This window comes from Aphis gossypii, chromosome 3, assembly GCF_020184175.1.
Source record: "Aphis gossypii isolate Hap1 chromosome 3, ASM2018417v2, whole genome shotgun sequence".
Lineage (NCBI taxonomy): Eukaryota > Metazoa > Arthropoda > Insecta > Hemiptera > Aphididae > Aphis > Aphis gossypii.
In genome coordinates this window covers 55,072,561-55,090,491 of record NC_065532.1, presented here as the reverse complement: position 1 = coordinate 55,090,491, position 17,931 = coordinate 55,072,561, and the positions used below count along the sequence as shown (strand labels likewise).

The 17,931-nt window shown below is 28.4% G+C and overlaps 4 protein-coding genes and 1 pseudogene across 4 annotated transcripts in view; 2 read left to right on the top strand and 3 right to left on the bottom strand.

Moving 5' to 3' along the window:
• The window catches only part of LOC114133111 (uncharacterized), a 5,676-nt gene extending 3,620 nt beyond the window's left edge, over nt 1-2,056 (top strand). Inside the window, exon 10 of the mRNA XM_050203879.1 lies at nt 2,029-2,056. Coding sequence (XP_050059836.1) covers nt 2,029-2,056 — 28 coding nt within the window. The remainder of the gene's footprint in view (nt 1-2,028) is intronic.
• Nucleotides 2,057-2,135: 79 nt separating this feature from the next.
• On the bottom strand, nt 2,136-3,106 carry LOC126551339 (uncharacterized; annotated as a pseudogene).
• A 3,594-nt stretch (nt 3,107-6,700) lies between these two features.
• Nucleotides 6,701-7,796, bottom strand: LOC126551104 (uncharacterized). Its single transcript, XM_050203878.1, has 5 exons — nt 7,759-7,796; nt 7,557-7,694; nt 7,263-7,331; nt 6,958-7,196; nt 6,701-6,871 (listed from the first exon to the last, which is right to left on the bottom strand). Exons 4-5 carry the CDS (start codon nt 7,126-7,128, stop codon nt 6,701-6,703), a joined length of 342 nt encoding a protein of 113 aa, XP_050059835.1. The 5' UTR covers nt 7,129-7,196; nt 7,263-7,331; nt 7,557-7,694; nt 7,759-7,796.
• A 3,649-nt stretch (nt 7,797-11,445) lies between these two features.
• LOC114122827 (zinc finger BED domain-containing protein 5-like) lies at nt 11,446-13,308 on the top strand. The gene has a single exon (XM_027985597.2). It carries the CDS (start codon nt 11,446-11,448, stop codon nt 13,306-13,308), a length of 1,863 nt encoding a protein of 620 aa, XP_027841398.2.
• A 1,851-nt stretch (nt 13,309-15,159) lies between these two features.
• Nucleotides 15,160-17,789, bottom strand: LOC126551103 (52 kDa repressor of the inhibitor of the protein kinase-like). The gene is made up of 4 exons (XM_050203877.1): nt 17,715-17,789; nt 17,583-17,651; nt 17,201-17,371; nt 15,160-17,079 (listed from the first exon to the last, which is right to left on the bottom strand). Exons 1-4 carry the CDS (start codon nt 17,787-17,789, stop codon nt 15,160-15,162), a joined length of 2,235 nt encoding a protein of 744 aa, XP_050059834.1.
• Nucleotides 17,790-17,931: the final 142 nt, after the last annotated feature.

Here is a 17,931-nt window from a genome sequence, read left to right as displayed (position 1 = left end):
ACTTCGGCGCCACTGATTGACCACGTTCTCAATTATCACAAAAAAAAAAAAAAAAAACTAAATTTTAATATCTTATAAAATAGGTATAACTTTACGAAAATACGAAATAAAACTGATAATATAATTTCAACATAATAAATCGTTCCATCCCCCCATAACAAAATAAGTATAGGGGGTGCGCTTAAAATTTAAAAAAGTTGAAGAGGAGCTCCGTCCCCCTGCGTCCCCCCCCAATTCGGGCACTGTAACTTGACCTGAACAACAGTACAGAACAGTATTAATTATGTTGTGTATCATAGTTGGAGGGTAAATATTTAAAAAATATATATTACTTGATATAATACAAAATTAAAAGTAAAATAAAATAAAATAAACAAAATATTAGTTAACTACACAAGTGTATTATATTATCTTGTTACGATAACATAATATGATATGGGAATAGTTTGAAACAATTAAATTAAAAATTAAAATCATCAAATGTTTAAAACTTAAAATTGGTTTCTTAATGAATGGTAATGTAAAATACGAATATATATATAACATAAAATGTTACACTACAATTTACATGAATGTTGTGTTTTCAATGAAATATTAACTGCACATGACTACAATAATTATTTATATTATTAATTATTAATAAATTCGGCAAGTGGGTACCGCTCTGCTGTACATTAGGGGGTGGGGTGGACCTTAGACTAGAGTAGGTTAAATTTGAATGCAATGATAGGTATCATTGTATACGAAAAACGATTCTAAACAGAGATGATTTGTCAGTCTAAATATTTAACGTTAGATATAAATATAAACAATTTTATGAATTTTGAACTACAAAATAATTTGCAAATATTCATGATTTTGACGAGTTTTTGTCAAAATTTGAACTTCAAATGCTATAAAAAAAAATTGTGCCTATGTATTCTTATAATTTTTTTATCGCTATAAGAATAACTTATGAAGAACTTTGTATTAATTTTTCAAATATTTTGACACTTCAAAAAATAAATTCTTAGGAAAATTGAAAATTTCATTTGTCTATATATAGAGCTCAAAAAAAGTCAAAATATTTGAAAATCAAATCACGTAAAGATAATGACAATCTAAATAACTAGTAAAATGTTTAAGTATTTACGACTTATACTATTTGAATAACAACAAATATCAAAAATCGTTTGAGGCTAAACCGTTATTTAACGCGGTTTTGTAAAAATTTAAATTTCAAGCACTCATAAAATTTTTTTGTCTGAATCCGGTAGAGTTTTTTTTACAGATATTTGAATAAAAACTTATGGAGAACCTTGTACTAAATTTTCAAAACTTAGTTATAAAAGAAAAAAATTTTACGATTTTCCAACCACAAAATTACTTGCAAATTTTCGCAATTTTGACATATTTCGTATAAATTCGAACTTTAAGCACTTATAAAAAAAATCGTGACTAACGATTTCGGATTTTTTTTTATCACTTTAAGAACAACTTATAAGAAACCTTGTATTAAATTTTCAAGATTTTCTGGTCAGGCAAAAAATTTTTATCGTTATTTAAAAAAAAAATACTTAGAAAAATTGAAAATTTCAATTGTCTATAAGTAGTTCAAAAAAAGTCAAAATTCTTCGAAAATTTAACTGTGTATGGAGAACGCTAATATAAAAATTTAGTGAAAATTTCAAGTATTTACATCAATTAGTTTTTGAGTTATAGCAAAATAAAAAATTCGATTTTGACGTAAACTGGTTTTGCGTAAAAAATCCTGTTTTTCCCTCATTTTTTTGGGGTTTTTCTCGATTCATTTCAAAAATATTGAAAATTTTTAACTTACCCCCCAAAGTACCAACTAGATTCAATTTCCTTTTCAAAGAGGGGCTGAAGTAAAAAATCGAAGCATTTTTACTGCTCCAAATGTTGTCGACTGACACAAAAAAAAAAAAAAACACACATAGTAAAAACAATCTGTTCAGAATCTAAAATGTGATGTGTGTACATATTTTGCTAAATATATTATATCTATTTTAATATATTACTCAAAAGCCACTACGAATGGATTGATTTGCCGTAATAAACTGTCCAAGTCTGTATGCAAGTTCTCTAACAATGGGCTTGGGCGTGGTTGTTGTGCCATACGGATCTGGTTGGCTGACTCGGATTCAATGAAATATAACTCGCAGTATTTCCGTTGCATCAGTTCATTCCTGACAACGTCATTACTAATTCTGCGGTATACCTGCCGTGCACAGTGAATACTCTCGGTCCCGGACCTGGCAAACGTCTTGGGTTGAGGTCACTGGAGAACGCAGCAAATGCCAGAGTGTTGTTGTATCGACAGATTTGTTTGCGAAAATGTTTAGTTACCTATGAATCATCTATCAACAAACGAATTGATAACTCTGGTAGTTGACCCAACACACGCTTTCCTGTAACGGCCATTTGACCGTTATTACAACACGTTGTAAAACGATTTCTGTTTACACTTTTGCAAGAGAAATGACGGGCACCACATAGCGTGTAGACGGCATCCAATGGTCCAATGTCATGGCGCTCTGGAAGTTCATATTGAATGCCAGCCAGACGGTCTCTCATGGGCACGTGCGCTCTGGAAACATCCGGTGGAATCGGCACAAACTGTAATTAAAATGACAGTTGTAAAAGAAAAAACTGTAACCAATATTCATTATAGTGTATGAGATATTTACTGACCTCTACATCGACGCCAGGTAGTAAAACGTCAAATATATCCCTGAATTCAAATACTGCCTCTGCGTCAGCAGGCAGTAAATCGACAAACTCAATGTCACCTTGTACCACTTCCTCGGGTTACAATGGGTCTTCTTCATTTATGTCCATCATTACCTCATCCATTTGGACTTCAATAATTTCCACCTCCATCTCGTTATCATCAGGGATAGCTTCGTCCACTTCTTGTTCGTTGCTTAGTGCCGTAATCTCCAAGACCGGTTGAACTAACTATATCATAAAAGCAGGTCAGTTTTAATGTGCGTACAATAATATAAGCTTATGTTATATATAGTGAAAAAGAATGAATTAATAATAAGCATATTGCATAAAATTATCTCACCGCTAGGGAATCTAATAAAGTGCAACACATTAAATAAATAAAAAACAATTGTATAAAGAATAATCAAATTTAATTAGGGACATTTTTCTTTTCACATTTAAACTCAACATCATAGAGAAATACACTAAAAACTGAATATAGTTTAATAGCAGCATTTTTTAATGAAAATTTAATATATATAACTTTTACATTTACTTATTAAAAAGTAATTCAAATGTAGTATAATATATTGTAATATACTATCATATATATTATAATAATTATTTTCTTAAAAAAATTTAAAATGTGCAATTACTAAATGATAAATAAAAATTATTATCAACATAACATATATGATATTATGTATACATCGAATTGCTAAACCAACTTGCATAGTACATATTTGAATTTAAAATAAAAACCTATTATTTAATACAAAATTTGTTATGGTAAAACTCAAATAGCTGATTGAACCATAATAAAAATAATAAACTTAATATAATATTATTATAGTGTAATGTATAACAACTGTTGTCTTACATAACATTGAAAGTGTTATTGGAACTGCTCATAATAATAGCTAACACACACATATATATATACCTATGTAATAAATTATTTAACTCAATGAAGATGGTACTACTCTTGGTAATAGACGGCTACAATTTCTGCCCAAAGTGTAGTCACGACCAGGGACAAAATGTCTCGAACACAGTTTTGAGTTGACAAATATCTGTTGAGCATACAAACCATTGATCTCGGCGAACAACACCCATTGACGTCTCTGCTCGTCATTCAGTGGAAACCTAATGTAATCAATTTATGAATATTCACAGTGTATGGCTAGAGTAGTAATAAAACATTATTGTTATTTATTAGTTGTCACCTGTGCACAAACACTCCATCAAGACCACTGACGTTACCACAGATCACACATATTTTCACCATGGTGATGTGACTAAAAAGTGACATTTTAATGATAATCGAAAATGTTATAACTAATAATTAAATGTATTAATTAATATATGTATATATAAGTAGTATAGGTAGGTAGTATAAAACATAAGTTTATACACTCGGCGTAATTATATCGTACCTATGTTATCAGTGGTGATAATAGATTAACACTGAAATCCCAAAAGTTTTGTGTTATTTTTAGAAAAACTTTGAATTTTAATGGTACATAATGTACATAGAAAATAATTTTTACAAAATGTTACAAATGAAACGCATACAAAAAATGAAAAAAAAATAAATATAGGAATACAACAAATATTCACATTGAAAAAGTACGAACGTAATGAGAATGTTGTTGACCACATCGACCGACAATCCCGTAAAAGAACTTGAAAATAATAGAATACATTAAGTTATAAATTTAAAAAAGCGGCATCCTCGAAATATCACATACCTACGGACTTTGTGGGAATACAGCCCGATAGTAATTCGCGTTGCATTCTGAATTGGACGACTATAATGCATATCCCTGTAATACTCGGGGCGAATGCGCTAATTAATTAGCTTATATGAATGATACAAATTGTACTTACCAGTCTGTAAAACGTCCAACGAAGTTAAAAAAAAAAAAAATGTTTATATATATATACAGGGTGATTTTTTTATTAAACAACACTCATTATTTCAAAAAGTATAGATTTTTTTTCATTTTTTTTGTTTTCAAATTTTTAGATACATGATTTTCTACAACTGTATAAAATTTTAATTTTTTCGCTCTTATATTTAATAGTAAAATAACTATCAACTTTTGATTTTCAAATGGCAACCTATATTAATAATTGCATAAATTAATAAACCCATTTTTTTCATGAATTTTCACGTTAAAATTTTTAACTTTCATTGATCCGTCGGCGAGTTATAGCTGCTCAAAGTTGGTTGGTTTTAGAAAGTTTTTAGGTGTTATACATCAGTACTAATTAGTCAGAATTGGGTTTATTTGTTAAGTCCAGTAGCTATAATAGTAATGAATTCGATATCAACGACCCATGGTGTAGCGAAGAGTGCCCACTGCCCACATAGCAATATTATAATTTTAAAATGTTTATAAAATATTTTATTAAATATGAATATGTTTTTAAAACAACTTGAGATGATCTCAATAACAAATTAATTTGTTTTTAAAATGTTTTGTAATCATATTTTGGCCGGTTGTTTGATATTTTATAAATGTATTAAAAAACAATTTTAATAACATTACAATATATTTTTAAAATATCATATTATTTATAAAAATATATTTTAAAAACATTTCAGTTTTATAATATTTTGAATAAATAAATGTCGTGAAAACATCATTTTATTATAGTCATTTCAAATATTCAATGTTTTTTTTTTTTTTTATTATATATATAAACATTAATTATTAAAAAATGTTTACTCGGTAAAAATGTTTGAAAATTATAAATACAATATTACACATAACACATTAATTATTATTCTTTCAATTTGTTAAAAATAGAAAATCCATAAGCAAAACTTTTTCTTTACAAGCCCTAAAAGTTAAAATTTTTATAAAATTCTTCAAAATTGCAAAAATTTCAAACTTTTTTGTAGCTAAAACTGCATAATAAGATTTTTAAAGTTTAGGTACACCTAAAATTTTAAAAATTCAATACAATGTATTAAACAAAATTTACTTATAAGAATAACAAATAAACAAGTTGATCGTAATTCCAACAAAAAGTTAATGAGGTTGTTGCGTGCCAGTATCAGATTTGAATCCAAATGGTTAATTTGAATGAAAGTTAAACTTAATAACGTAATATGTTTTATTGCATACAAACAAAATACATGTAACAAATAAAGTAAGTGGCTGAGTGACGTGAAAGTGCTCAGTTGTTGATAGCTTTGGTACATCTGCCGTTGCTGGTCTTCGGGCTCCCTTATATATTGTGGTGCGTCTCTTGTTTACGTCGTGTGGTCGCCTTCTGGGCGAAACCAGGTGTCCTTGTTGTTGTTGTTGCAAATTCGGACACGAATTTGAGAATGTGCAATAACATCTCAAATGCATCATTAGTGCACTGTAATTATTGGTGCGCTTACTATCCCGACACGTGTCATGGTCATAGTAGCATCCGCATTACCCTTGACACGAGGCATGGTCATACTAACTTAGCCTTGTAATCTCGTAGATATCTTATAGATATCTCATAGCCCATAACAAGGTTTTGAAATTTATAAATATATTTATTTTGTTATATTAACATTAAATAGGTTTATTATCATTTACCTACTATTCAGCTAACAAATTATTTCTGTTCAGAATTGTTATTTTTATTATTGATGAGATGTACTCGACTCCTACTATACAGCAGTGACTTGTATTATAATTCCAAAGGAAAAACAAAATTAAAATAGTGTACAAAGTGTATATTTTGTATGAATAATATAAAAAACTTTGTAGACAATTCTTTATCATACATACATTAATAACAAAATTAACTCAAATTAGAAATAAGGTCTTTATTTTTTCTTTGTTTATTTTCTTCACGTGCTTTAGCATTGGCCATATAAATTTTTAATGGTTTAGATATGTCTATATCTGGACAGCAGTTATACTTTCTGATGCTCCTAACTGTATCTAAAGAAATAGTGATTTAAATTTATTATGTAAATAATAGCACATTATTATTAATTCTTACTAAATATGAGCGAACATGAATTTAGAACCGAAAAGACTCTTTTATGTTTTTGGCCATGATATGAAAATTGTGAAAGTAAGTTATTGTGAAAAATCTTTGATGTTATTTGCCTAGTAGTTTCAGCTATAGTTGATCTTTCATATCTTGATAGTTCATTTATCTAAAATTTAAATTTTAAATGTATTAGAATTTATCATTAACTTCATATCTTTTAAATATAGATTAAAATTAAAAATATATTTTTACCACTTTCTTTCTAAACAATTTATCAGATAATTTTTCTTCAAATAACTCCAAATTTTCAATTGTTGTAAGAGGTAAATCCCAAGATGACTCGTCAGACAAATCATTATTTTCATGTACTGCAGAACTTGTATTAACAATAGTATCATTAAGTCTTTGATCCATAGTATCCATTTTCTTAGCTAATTCTCTAATTTCAAATCTTAAATTACTGGTTGTGCGTATGAGTTGATGAACAGTATCTGTAAAAATATAACAATACTAGATAATATTTATATTTTATATAGATATAGTGCATATTTCTTTACCAATAAGACCAGCAATTTGATTTGATTCTTGATGCTGTTTTTTAGTTTTGTTACTATTTTGATCAGTTTCTGAAAAATTGTTTTATATATATTTATATAGTTTAATCATAATTTATCATTCTAAATGTTAAAAGTTAAAAATAAATTTAAAAAACAACTATATTTAATACAAAAATATCAAAATACATGTTGTAACTTGGAAACCACAAAAAAAGTTTAAAATAAATTAATAAATTATATACACCTGAATTAGTACTTTAAAGCATTAAAAACATATTACTATACTTTGCTTACTGTATTTTAATCCAAGATTAGTACTTGGGGTCTTTAGTGGTGACAACAATGTAGATTGTGAGAGTTGAACGGATACTTTAGTGTTGTTATCATCATAAGTCTGGTGCGGTTTTGATGCATTGCCAGTGATTGAAAAACCTATAATAAAATGGTTAGGTATATAAAATAAAAAACATGTAAATAAAAAAATAATGACCATTACATTTTTTTAATGAAGGAGTTGATGAATATAAAGTATCTTTTTTTTAAATCATTGGTTGTAAATGGTGTATGGTCAAAATCAAGTTTTTTTCTACTTGATATAAAATCAGTTTCCTCATTGTTTACTGTAGTAACCTTCCATTTCCCAGAAGGAGAAATCAACACTGAATTACAGCTATCAAATATATTTGAATGGGTATTGTCGCTTGTCTCGTTGGCTAAAATAAAATTAAAAATACTTAAGATATATTTAATTTTTTTTTAATTTTAAATATATTTCAGCATATACATTACAATATTAATATTCAAAAATACAATTTAAGTAATTCAAATATTATGATATAAATTAAATATTTAGTTTAACTTAAATACAAGGGTTATACAAATTAGTAAATTTAAAAATATAGATATTAATAATAATACAAATCTATAAAAAATTATGTCAGAATATATTATGTTTAACGATTCTAAAATGTTCTATGATTGGTATGAATAAAATCATTAAAATATTTTATAACTACACTTGGGAGAGATAAATTAAAAAATTAACTACTTATAATAATTAAGAATATAAAATTATTAATTAAAAAATATTCATACTTATATTATATGCCTGTTGAGAACTTGGAATATTATCTTTATCATAGTTATCATCTTCAATAATTTTTTTTGTGATTAATGTCCACTAAAAATAATATACAAAATAGAATAAATAATTATCTATATTATAAGTGCAAGCACCATTATGTCTTATGTAGATATCAGAGCAAATATAATAGCTCTTACAATAACAAACTTATTATAGTAAAATTAAAAACAACAAACTGGCTCTGAAATAAATTTAACTAAGTCTAAAGTAATATAATAAATAATTAGTTTATTAAGGGCATTCGATGCCGTGATGTTCTGTTTTTGTCTAACGTGCACGCGTGACATAGGATTTTAGCATATAGTCAAGACCAAATGAATTTATGATGTTAATGGGAAAATCAGATAATATAGAAATTGTATGTCCTACATGATGTTCCTCAGATTTTCTTACTAAATAATCATTATGTGTGCGTTAAACTGAATTTGAGGAATAAGGGAAACAAATTCTATTTTTTAAGTACTCTCCCTCTTCAAGGCACCTTGTACAAGAATCAAATCCAGCATGTCCCTTAATCTTTAATATAAAACTTTTAGCAGGTGTGTCTAAACAAAAGCCATCAATTTGTATTTGTTTAATCGTACCATCAATATTTAAACCATTAAGTAGTAAATTTTTGGTTTCTACAACAAATTCATTTAAAAATTCATTGGAATCCTTAGGTTTCTCATGGCCCCAGTACAAACCAATAAGAAAAACAGAATCTTTAAATGGACGAATATAACCTAATATTGGCCAAAATTGGCTGGAGCTACTTTTGGCAAGTGGTAGACCATCTATTCCAATCACAATCTGAATTATATCAATATTAATAATTGGATTAAGACAAAAATGATGTTTAATAGCTAAACCCAAACCAAAACGATAATAATATCCTGGGTTAACAGCAATTACTTGTACAGATTTGTTTTCCATATTTGACTTTAAAATTGTACGAGCATCTATTGGCATTTGTGTCAGACCAGGGATATCTTTTAAAATAGGCAGTAATCCATTAAGAGTATTATGTGGGACATTAAAGCTTACCGCCCACTCAGCCAGCTTAGATTTAACTTCAGAGCATAGATCCATGTGTTTTAATGGTACCAAATTATCTTTAAGACATTTTTGTGAACTAGAATTCACATTTAATGGTAAATAATTTAAGTAATCTTTATCAGGAATAGAAGAATCAGTGTTAAAATTATTATCGTTATTTTTAAAAGCTGCAGTATAAAATTGTAAACTATTATCAGGTGTTTCTGAATGGTTGTCGGACAAAACCACATGCTGTTGGCTCACATCAGACTCAAATTCACAGTCACTTATTTTAAAAGAATCAAGTTCTTCACGAATTTTGCGTCGTTTAGTTCTTTCACTAGTCATACTCAACCTTAAACATAAAAAATGCATACCAAGATATGTTAATGAGGTTAGTGTTTCAAACCAGGATAGTTAAATCCAGAGCTTATACTAAGGAGTGGGGATTCTAACTTCTTATAACTTTATGGGTAGTACTGCGTGTTCAATGTAAGCAATTGATCAGTAGTTACTTAAAATACATAATTTAATGTAATTCACAAATTCTAATTTTACAAAAAATATTTATTTAAATCCAAAAAGATTTGATGCTTTTGATTGTTGTTGTATTAATATACATTAAAGTTATTATTTTCTATTGTTCTTAGTTTGAGTATAAATTATTATTATATCATAATTCAGTTCAATTAGGTAATAGTAAACCATATTAAACCATAGAGTAATAATATATATTAAATATGTATTAAACCCAAGGTTATTTAGATAAATAAATAAGCATTTATACCTATCTATGATACATTATAATTTGTATTAACTATTAAGTAAATATAATATAGACAATAGGTAGGCAATAAGTAAATATATATTTTACAATATATGTATTTATTATCAAACACGGAATTAGACATTAAAAATAATAATAATAATATATTTTTTTTTTAAATGACCTCAAAATTAATGAAAACAATTTTATTTTATTATATATTATAGTTGAAGTAATTACATTTTAAACTAGAATTAATTGGAAAACTAGGATGGAATTATATGTTTTTTGAGCTTTTAAAAATTTAAACTACTTACTTCTACCTATTATCTACTATTAACTACTTAGTATTACTTAAGTTAGTCTAGTGTACTCCGGCCAGACTTTGGAGAAAAACTAAAAATAATTCATAAATACATAGTATTATTATATCGTAGAACACGCCACTATTCCAGATTCCTAGCTATTTAATAAACTAACCAATGTATATAATTGTCAAATGGTTTACTTACCGTAATTCTTCAAGAATCTGCTACAAATTCACTTAAGTTTGTTCAGACAATAACGGTCGACGAGAAAATTAGAAATGAGAATGTCTCATAGTTCGTAGTTTCGTACACAAAAGACAAAATATAAATAATATTAAATTTGATCACTCACTATATAGGTAGTCACTACTACTCACTAGGTGTCTAGGTCTACAACTGTTATCAAATTTCAATAGCAGTTTTATTATTGTTAACTATTGCCGATTGGCGATTGCCGTTGGGAAATTTGTTAAAATTCATTAATATTGGGAATTTCGCTATTTATATATAAATAGAAAACAACGATTATGTCAGTACTCCGTACAGGCTACAGCAGAGGTTCCCAAACTGTGCGCCGCGGCGCCCTGGTGCGCCGCGGTTTGTTGTCAGGGGAGCCGCGGCTGTGCCTCGCTGCCGACTATGTTATCTGGTCTAAAAATAAACAACGATATTTTACGTTGACGAACATCGTCATTTTTATTACCATTATCTTGATTCTTACAATAAGTTATTATTACTATACTAAACAATTATTGTATTTGATAAAGATAAACGACTGTTCTTGTCTGGTGAAATTCATTTCTGCGTTAGTACCTATTTATTAACTATACACTCCGGTATTAGTCTCGACATGTTATAACATTTTGTTCAAGTTTCTTAAGAATATATTATATTTAGTAAGTTCTGTGATTTTCTTTAAATTGTGACTTTGTTCTGTGTTTAATTATTATGGATCGATTTTTATTAAACAATCGTAAACGTACGAGTACATGTGAAGACGAAGAAATTTTACCATCAACCAGTCGCGGTGAAACAGCAAAAAAGCGAAAATGTCGTAAGTATGATAATAGTTATTTGGATTTTGGTTTTACGTCAACAGAAATTAACGGCGAAGAAAGACCACTATGTGTAGTATGTATGAAAGTTTTGGCACCAGAATGCATGTTGCCGAGTAAATTAAAGCGCCATTTAGAAGCAAACCACAAGTATATGATTGACAAACCTCGAGATTATTTTATTAGAAAGTTAAAAGAACTAAAACAGGAAAAAAGTACGTTTTTTAAGAATGCATCAATACCAACTAATGCTTTGATCGCATCTTATAAAGTATCCTATAGAATTGCGAAATGTAAAAAGCCCCATACCATTTCAGAACAGCTTATCTTACCGGCTGCTATAGATATGGTAAATATTATGGTTGGTGAATCTGCTGGAAAATTACTCTCAAAAGTGCCTCTGTCCAATAATACGGTTAGCCGCAGAATTCATCATATGGCGGAGGACCTCAATGATCAATTGATAGAAAAAATCAAAGAAAGCGAATTCGGGTTGCAGCTGGACGAGGCTACGGATACTAATAAGGATGCTCATTTGATATGCTATGTTAGGTTTATAGATGGTGATGACATGGTAGAAGACCTACTTTTTTATAAAAATATTACAGCAAGCGCTAAGGCTCAGGACTTATTTGATATTCTTAATAATTTTATGTCAGAAAATATGTTGGATTGGACTAAATGCGTCGGTGTTTGTACTGACGGCGCTCGTTCCATGTCTGGCAGTTATGGAGGATTACAGTCACTTATTAGAAGCAAAGCCCCTGATGCACTGTGGACCCATTGCATTATCCATAGAGAAGCACTTGCGGCAAAATATCTGAGTCCCGCTCTGAACCAAGTATTAGAATCTGTAGTGAATGTAGTTAATTTTATAAAAACTCGTCCACTGAAAGCAAGATTTTTCAAAAAATTATGTGACGATATGGGAGCTGAACACTCAAGTTTGTTGTACTACAGCAGTGCACTTTGGCTCTCTCGTGGTAATGTTTTATCACGTACGTTTGAACTACGGCAAGAAATTTATATATTCCTTAAAGAAGAAGGGCACAAATATGCCGATGAATTTTCTGACGAAAACTTTTTAATAAAATTGGCATATTTGTGTGACATTTTTGAAAAACTAAATGCATTGAACTCCTCATTGCAGGGAAATAATACGCACATTTTGAAGTCGATGGATAAAATGACAGCTTTTATAAAAAAACTCAAACTATGGAGAAGACAAATGAATGAAGGCACAAGCAAAGATTCTTTTTCTATATTGCAGCAGTTTCTGACCTCTAATAGAGTTGAGATTTCTCAAGATATGAAACCCATTTTTGAAGATCATTTATCACAGCTAGTAATATGGTTTGAGAAATATTTTAAAAATGAAGACACTGATAAATTTGCATGGATTCAAGATCCATTTAACTCCATTGTTCCATCAGAATTTATTTCTTCTGAAGAAGAAAATCTAATTGAGTTGTCTTGCGACAGTAGTTTGAAATCAAAATTTACCAATATGGAATTGACCAAATTTTGGATTTCAATAAAAAATGAATATCCACTTATATGTGAAAAAGCTCTTCGTGTTTTAATTCCGTTTTCTACTTCATATTTATGTGAAGCTGGGTTTTCGGCGGTCGCTGTGATAAAAAGCAAATATCGGTCAAAAATCAATGTGGAGAAGGAAATGAGAGTAGCGGTATCAAGTTTGATCCCAAGATTTGAAAAACTATGCAGTGATGTCCAGGCTCATCCATCTCACTAATTCAATTGTTTTCTACAAATAAACTATGTCTAATTTACCTTACCAAATAAAATTAAAATTAAATATTTCATTGTATAATTATATAAAATAAATATTTTCATGTAATCTATTGAAAATTATACATGTTAATTATTTTATCTATATTATTTAAAAAAAAAAGTCGTAAATTTTATTAAGGGCGCCATGAGCAAACTTCAGTTCTAAAAGGGCGCCACGAGTAGGAAAAGTTTGGGAACCTCTGGACTACAGTATAGATATCGTTGATCATGGTATGGCGGGTGGTGGGGGTCCGCCGTCCGCAGTCCGTTGGTAGTCTACTATACCACGATTTATATAAAATATTATTATTGTATAGGATAATCCTTAGATTTATGATATATATAATATATATATTAAATCGTGGACAATACTATATAATAATACGTAGTTAATAGACATTGCCCTCATTGCGCAGTATTTACTGTAGTTGTCACTGTAGTACTACGTATACTATATATACTACTATTAATTATTATACTAGTATATAAAATAAAACATATTGTGGCAGTCAATTAAAATTTTAATGAAAACTCATTTAAAATTATTGTTTTTTAAGGTTACATAAGTACATTTTATTCAAAGCGTACTGTTTACGGCAATGGTCCGTTTGACGTTTTGAAAAAAAAAATGAACTAAGCAGCTTTTAAAATAAAACATTTATCTCTAATGTAAAATATAAACAACAAAATGAAATTATGAAAAATACTAAACGGTGTGATAATATGTATGTCAAAGTAATAATGTAAAAATATTGAAAATTATATTAAAAAAATATCAAAAGAATATAATAATATATTAATTACATATATAATATAATAAATATTATTATATTATTGAGTATATATTATTTATATTTATGTTAATATTTTTATTAATAGTATAATAATAATATTATTATAATATATATTAATATTTACAATATTTTTCCAATATTGAATAGGCATTTTAGATATAAAAAGCTCGCTGTAAACTGTAAAGTATTATGTATAGTAAATAGTAATTACGTTTTAGTAATTATATACCTGTTAATAAACACAAAAAACTAATGTACAATTTAAACATAATATTTTTATTGAAATTATACAATTTATTTAATTATACACTATGACTATGCAGTAGTCTCTATAATAATAATTGCAGAAATCAATCATTAAATACATATGTTTTAAACTATATTAAAATATATTTTAGAAAATGTATGTATTTCATAATTAATAGATATTTTAAAATATAAATTTAAATTGTTTTTAAGATAAAATATTTCAAAATACATTTAATATATTTAAAAAATATTTTATAAAAAATTCATTATTAAAATAAAACAAATTAAAAACCTTTTAAACACATTTTACAAAAAATATTTTTATGATTATGATTAAAGTATATTTTAAAAATATCGTCATATTCAAAATGCTATGTGGGTGGTGATAATATTAAATTTGTACCTGTTATTACTGTAACGTGCCACGTTCAATCAGTTGAATGATGTCGAATCGGAAAGGTTGTGTGAAATAAATGAAACTCTCGAAATTATTATTAGTGTTTTTATTCGGAAAATATTCTAAGTCCAGGAGACCAGTGGCGTAGCCAGGATTTTAAAATGGGGGTGGCCAAACCCAAAATAGGTACCTACTAAAAAAACATAATCAACAATTAATAATAAAAATTCATTTTTATATTAAGTTTAACATGTTTTTATTTTATTATAATTAAATTTAAATTTACAAACTTTGTTTTGACCAATCTAATAATAAGAGGCGTCGATGAGATTTTGATGAAAATACTTTGATTACTTCTTCTTCTGTGATTTTTTCAGATTTTTATTTTTGCCATAGCTAACCCATTAAGTCTTTCTTCGTTCATTGTTGATCTTAAATAATTCTTCAATAATTTAAGAGTTGAAAATGTACGTTCTGGTGTCGCTGATGTAACCGGTAAAGTTGCAAATAACTGGAGTAGTAACTTTATATTAGGTAATACATTTGTACAATAACGTAATGCTTCTAAAGCTGACTCTGGTTTTTCTGCTGTATTGTCTTTCCACTGGTTTTGCCACATAGTTAATTCTGCTTTGAGGTTTATTAAAGCATTTTCATGAAGATCATTTTCATACAGTGATGCAGCACTTAATATGGAGTCATTATTGTATGCACTAAAATTGGCAGGGATTAACCCTTCAAGTGCTATGTCTTCTTTCAGTTGCTGATTAAATCTAGTTTGTAGTTGTAGTAAAATACTATCAAGGAAAGGAATAAAAATTGTTATTCGGTAGTATTCTTCAGGACTGCTTTGTATGTTTACTCTATTTGTTTGTCTTCCACACACACGTGGTGTTTTTATTTCAACATTTACTTTGGTAGCAATTGAAGTCACTTCATTAAATATATCTTTGAAATAGCTGTCAACATCTTCACGAAGAGCTTCTAAACCTCCCTTTACTACAGTGATATCAGCTAAAGCTTTTGACAAATCTTGTTTTTTACTCTGCAAAATTTTACTCAAATTTGTTGTGTAAGAAAAACAAGTAACTGCCACTTCTAACGCAACTAAAAATTCACTTTTTGTTATAGCACACTCTAACATTGTAGCCAAACTTGATGTTTCTCTGCTTGAATCTCCACATTTTATTTCTTCTAATGCAGTAACAATATACACATATAATTCTTTAAAAGTCATTAAAGCTGTGTGCCTTTCAACCCATCGGGTTTCACAGATAGTTTTAAGTTTTTTTTTTTTAATTAAACTGGATTCATTAGATTCTGAAATTTCAGTACTTTCTATAACAGACTTAAGTTTTTCTGTTCGTTTTGCAGAGTTGGAAAAAAAACCAGAAACAGATTGAATAGTTCCCATCATATTTTTTATTGCAGGTACATTACAAGCTTTAGACAGACATAAGTTAAGACAATGACTTAAACAATGCGTGTAAAAAGCTAATGGTTGTTTTTTTAAAATTAATGATTGTACACCATTATTAACACCTGACATGTTAGAACCGCCGTCATAACCTTGCCCACGAAGGTTTTCCAATGTGAGACCTATATTTTCTAATTCATTTTGAATTGCAGTCGCTATAGCAATTCCTGTTGTTGATTCCATTTTGATAAAACCTAAGAAGTCTTCACGGATTACACAGTTAGGTACATCTACATACCGAACACATAAAGTAAGTTGCTCTACTGTACTGACATCGGTGGTTTCATCACAAAGTATAGAATAAAATTTAGAAGTTTTAACTCTTTCAACAATTTTATTTTGAATAACAAGCCTAATTGCTTCAATAATTTCATTTTGTATGGTAGGACTAATCATAGTACAATTTTTTTTGGAAGTTTCTAAATGAGTTAAAAGATCTGAATCGCCACATTCAATTCTATAAGATCGTAAGGCACGAAAAATTCCTTGTTCTCCACTCAAACATTTTTCTCTTGTGTCATTATCTTTTATTGAACCTATTTCTCGGTGACCACGTAGAGCTAAATTATTTTGTGCACAGAATATAATTGTTTTTACTATAGGTATGAGCCGTTTGCGATTATATTCAATAACTTGCCTATTACGGTTGTCAAGAAGTACATTAACAGCTTTTTCATTTCCAGTTTCATAGTTATGCAAAAAATCATTAGCCCTCTGTGCTGAAAGAAGATGATATTCAGTCTTGGCATGATTCTTTAAATCAGTCAGACAATGCTTATATTTGACCATTGGTATTTTAACTAGTTTACCAAGAGGCTAAAAATTAAAAAAAAAATAAAGCTTAATAAAATGTATTTTGTATGTATAAAGCATAATGTGTTTTATACTACTCAGTACTAATATGCATATAAAATATTTATTCTAAAACTTATTTTACCTGGTTGCCAACTCCTCCACCAGAATTTGCAAAAATAACACACCATTTACAAAAAGCTCCTTGTTTATCTTTGCTATAAGCTAACCAAGGAAATAGTTGTAAATATTTATGTTGAAATTTACGGGTTCGATTGCCTTCTAATTGTACTGGAAAAGCAAAGCTAACTGGTGGCTCCCAAGTAAATTTCAAGCAAGTAATAATCTCAGATTCATGTAAAGCGGTTTTTTTATAAAAGAAGCAATATCATGCATATCATTATGATTTTCTACAGCTGAGATGATAGGCACTGGAGCAGTCTTTAAAGTATAAATAATATAGTATAATATAAGCAATTAAAATTAAGTAAAATATTTAATAGGTATGTACAAAAAATACAGCGTACCTCTAAGTCTTTAGCAGAAATTGTATCGTCTTCATATGTTTGACATGGATTATTATCAACAACGTCGTCCTATTAAATATAAATGTCAAACGTGTTCAAATAGACTAATAACGAATGTTATAATTATTTTACATACCTCTTCAGAGCATTTATGTTTTTAACAACCAAATTAAACAATGGGAACATCTTCTTTTTTTCGGACGTCATAATGACTATATTATAAATAATAATTATATATATTAGGTAAATGATTTATGTGTACGAAACTACGAAACGTGAAAATTACAAGGTGTACGTCGGCGTGGTACGGCGCATGATAAAATAACGTTCTTTTATCATGGTACGGTAG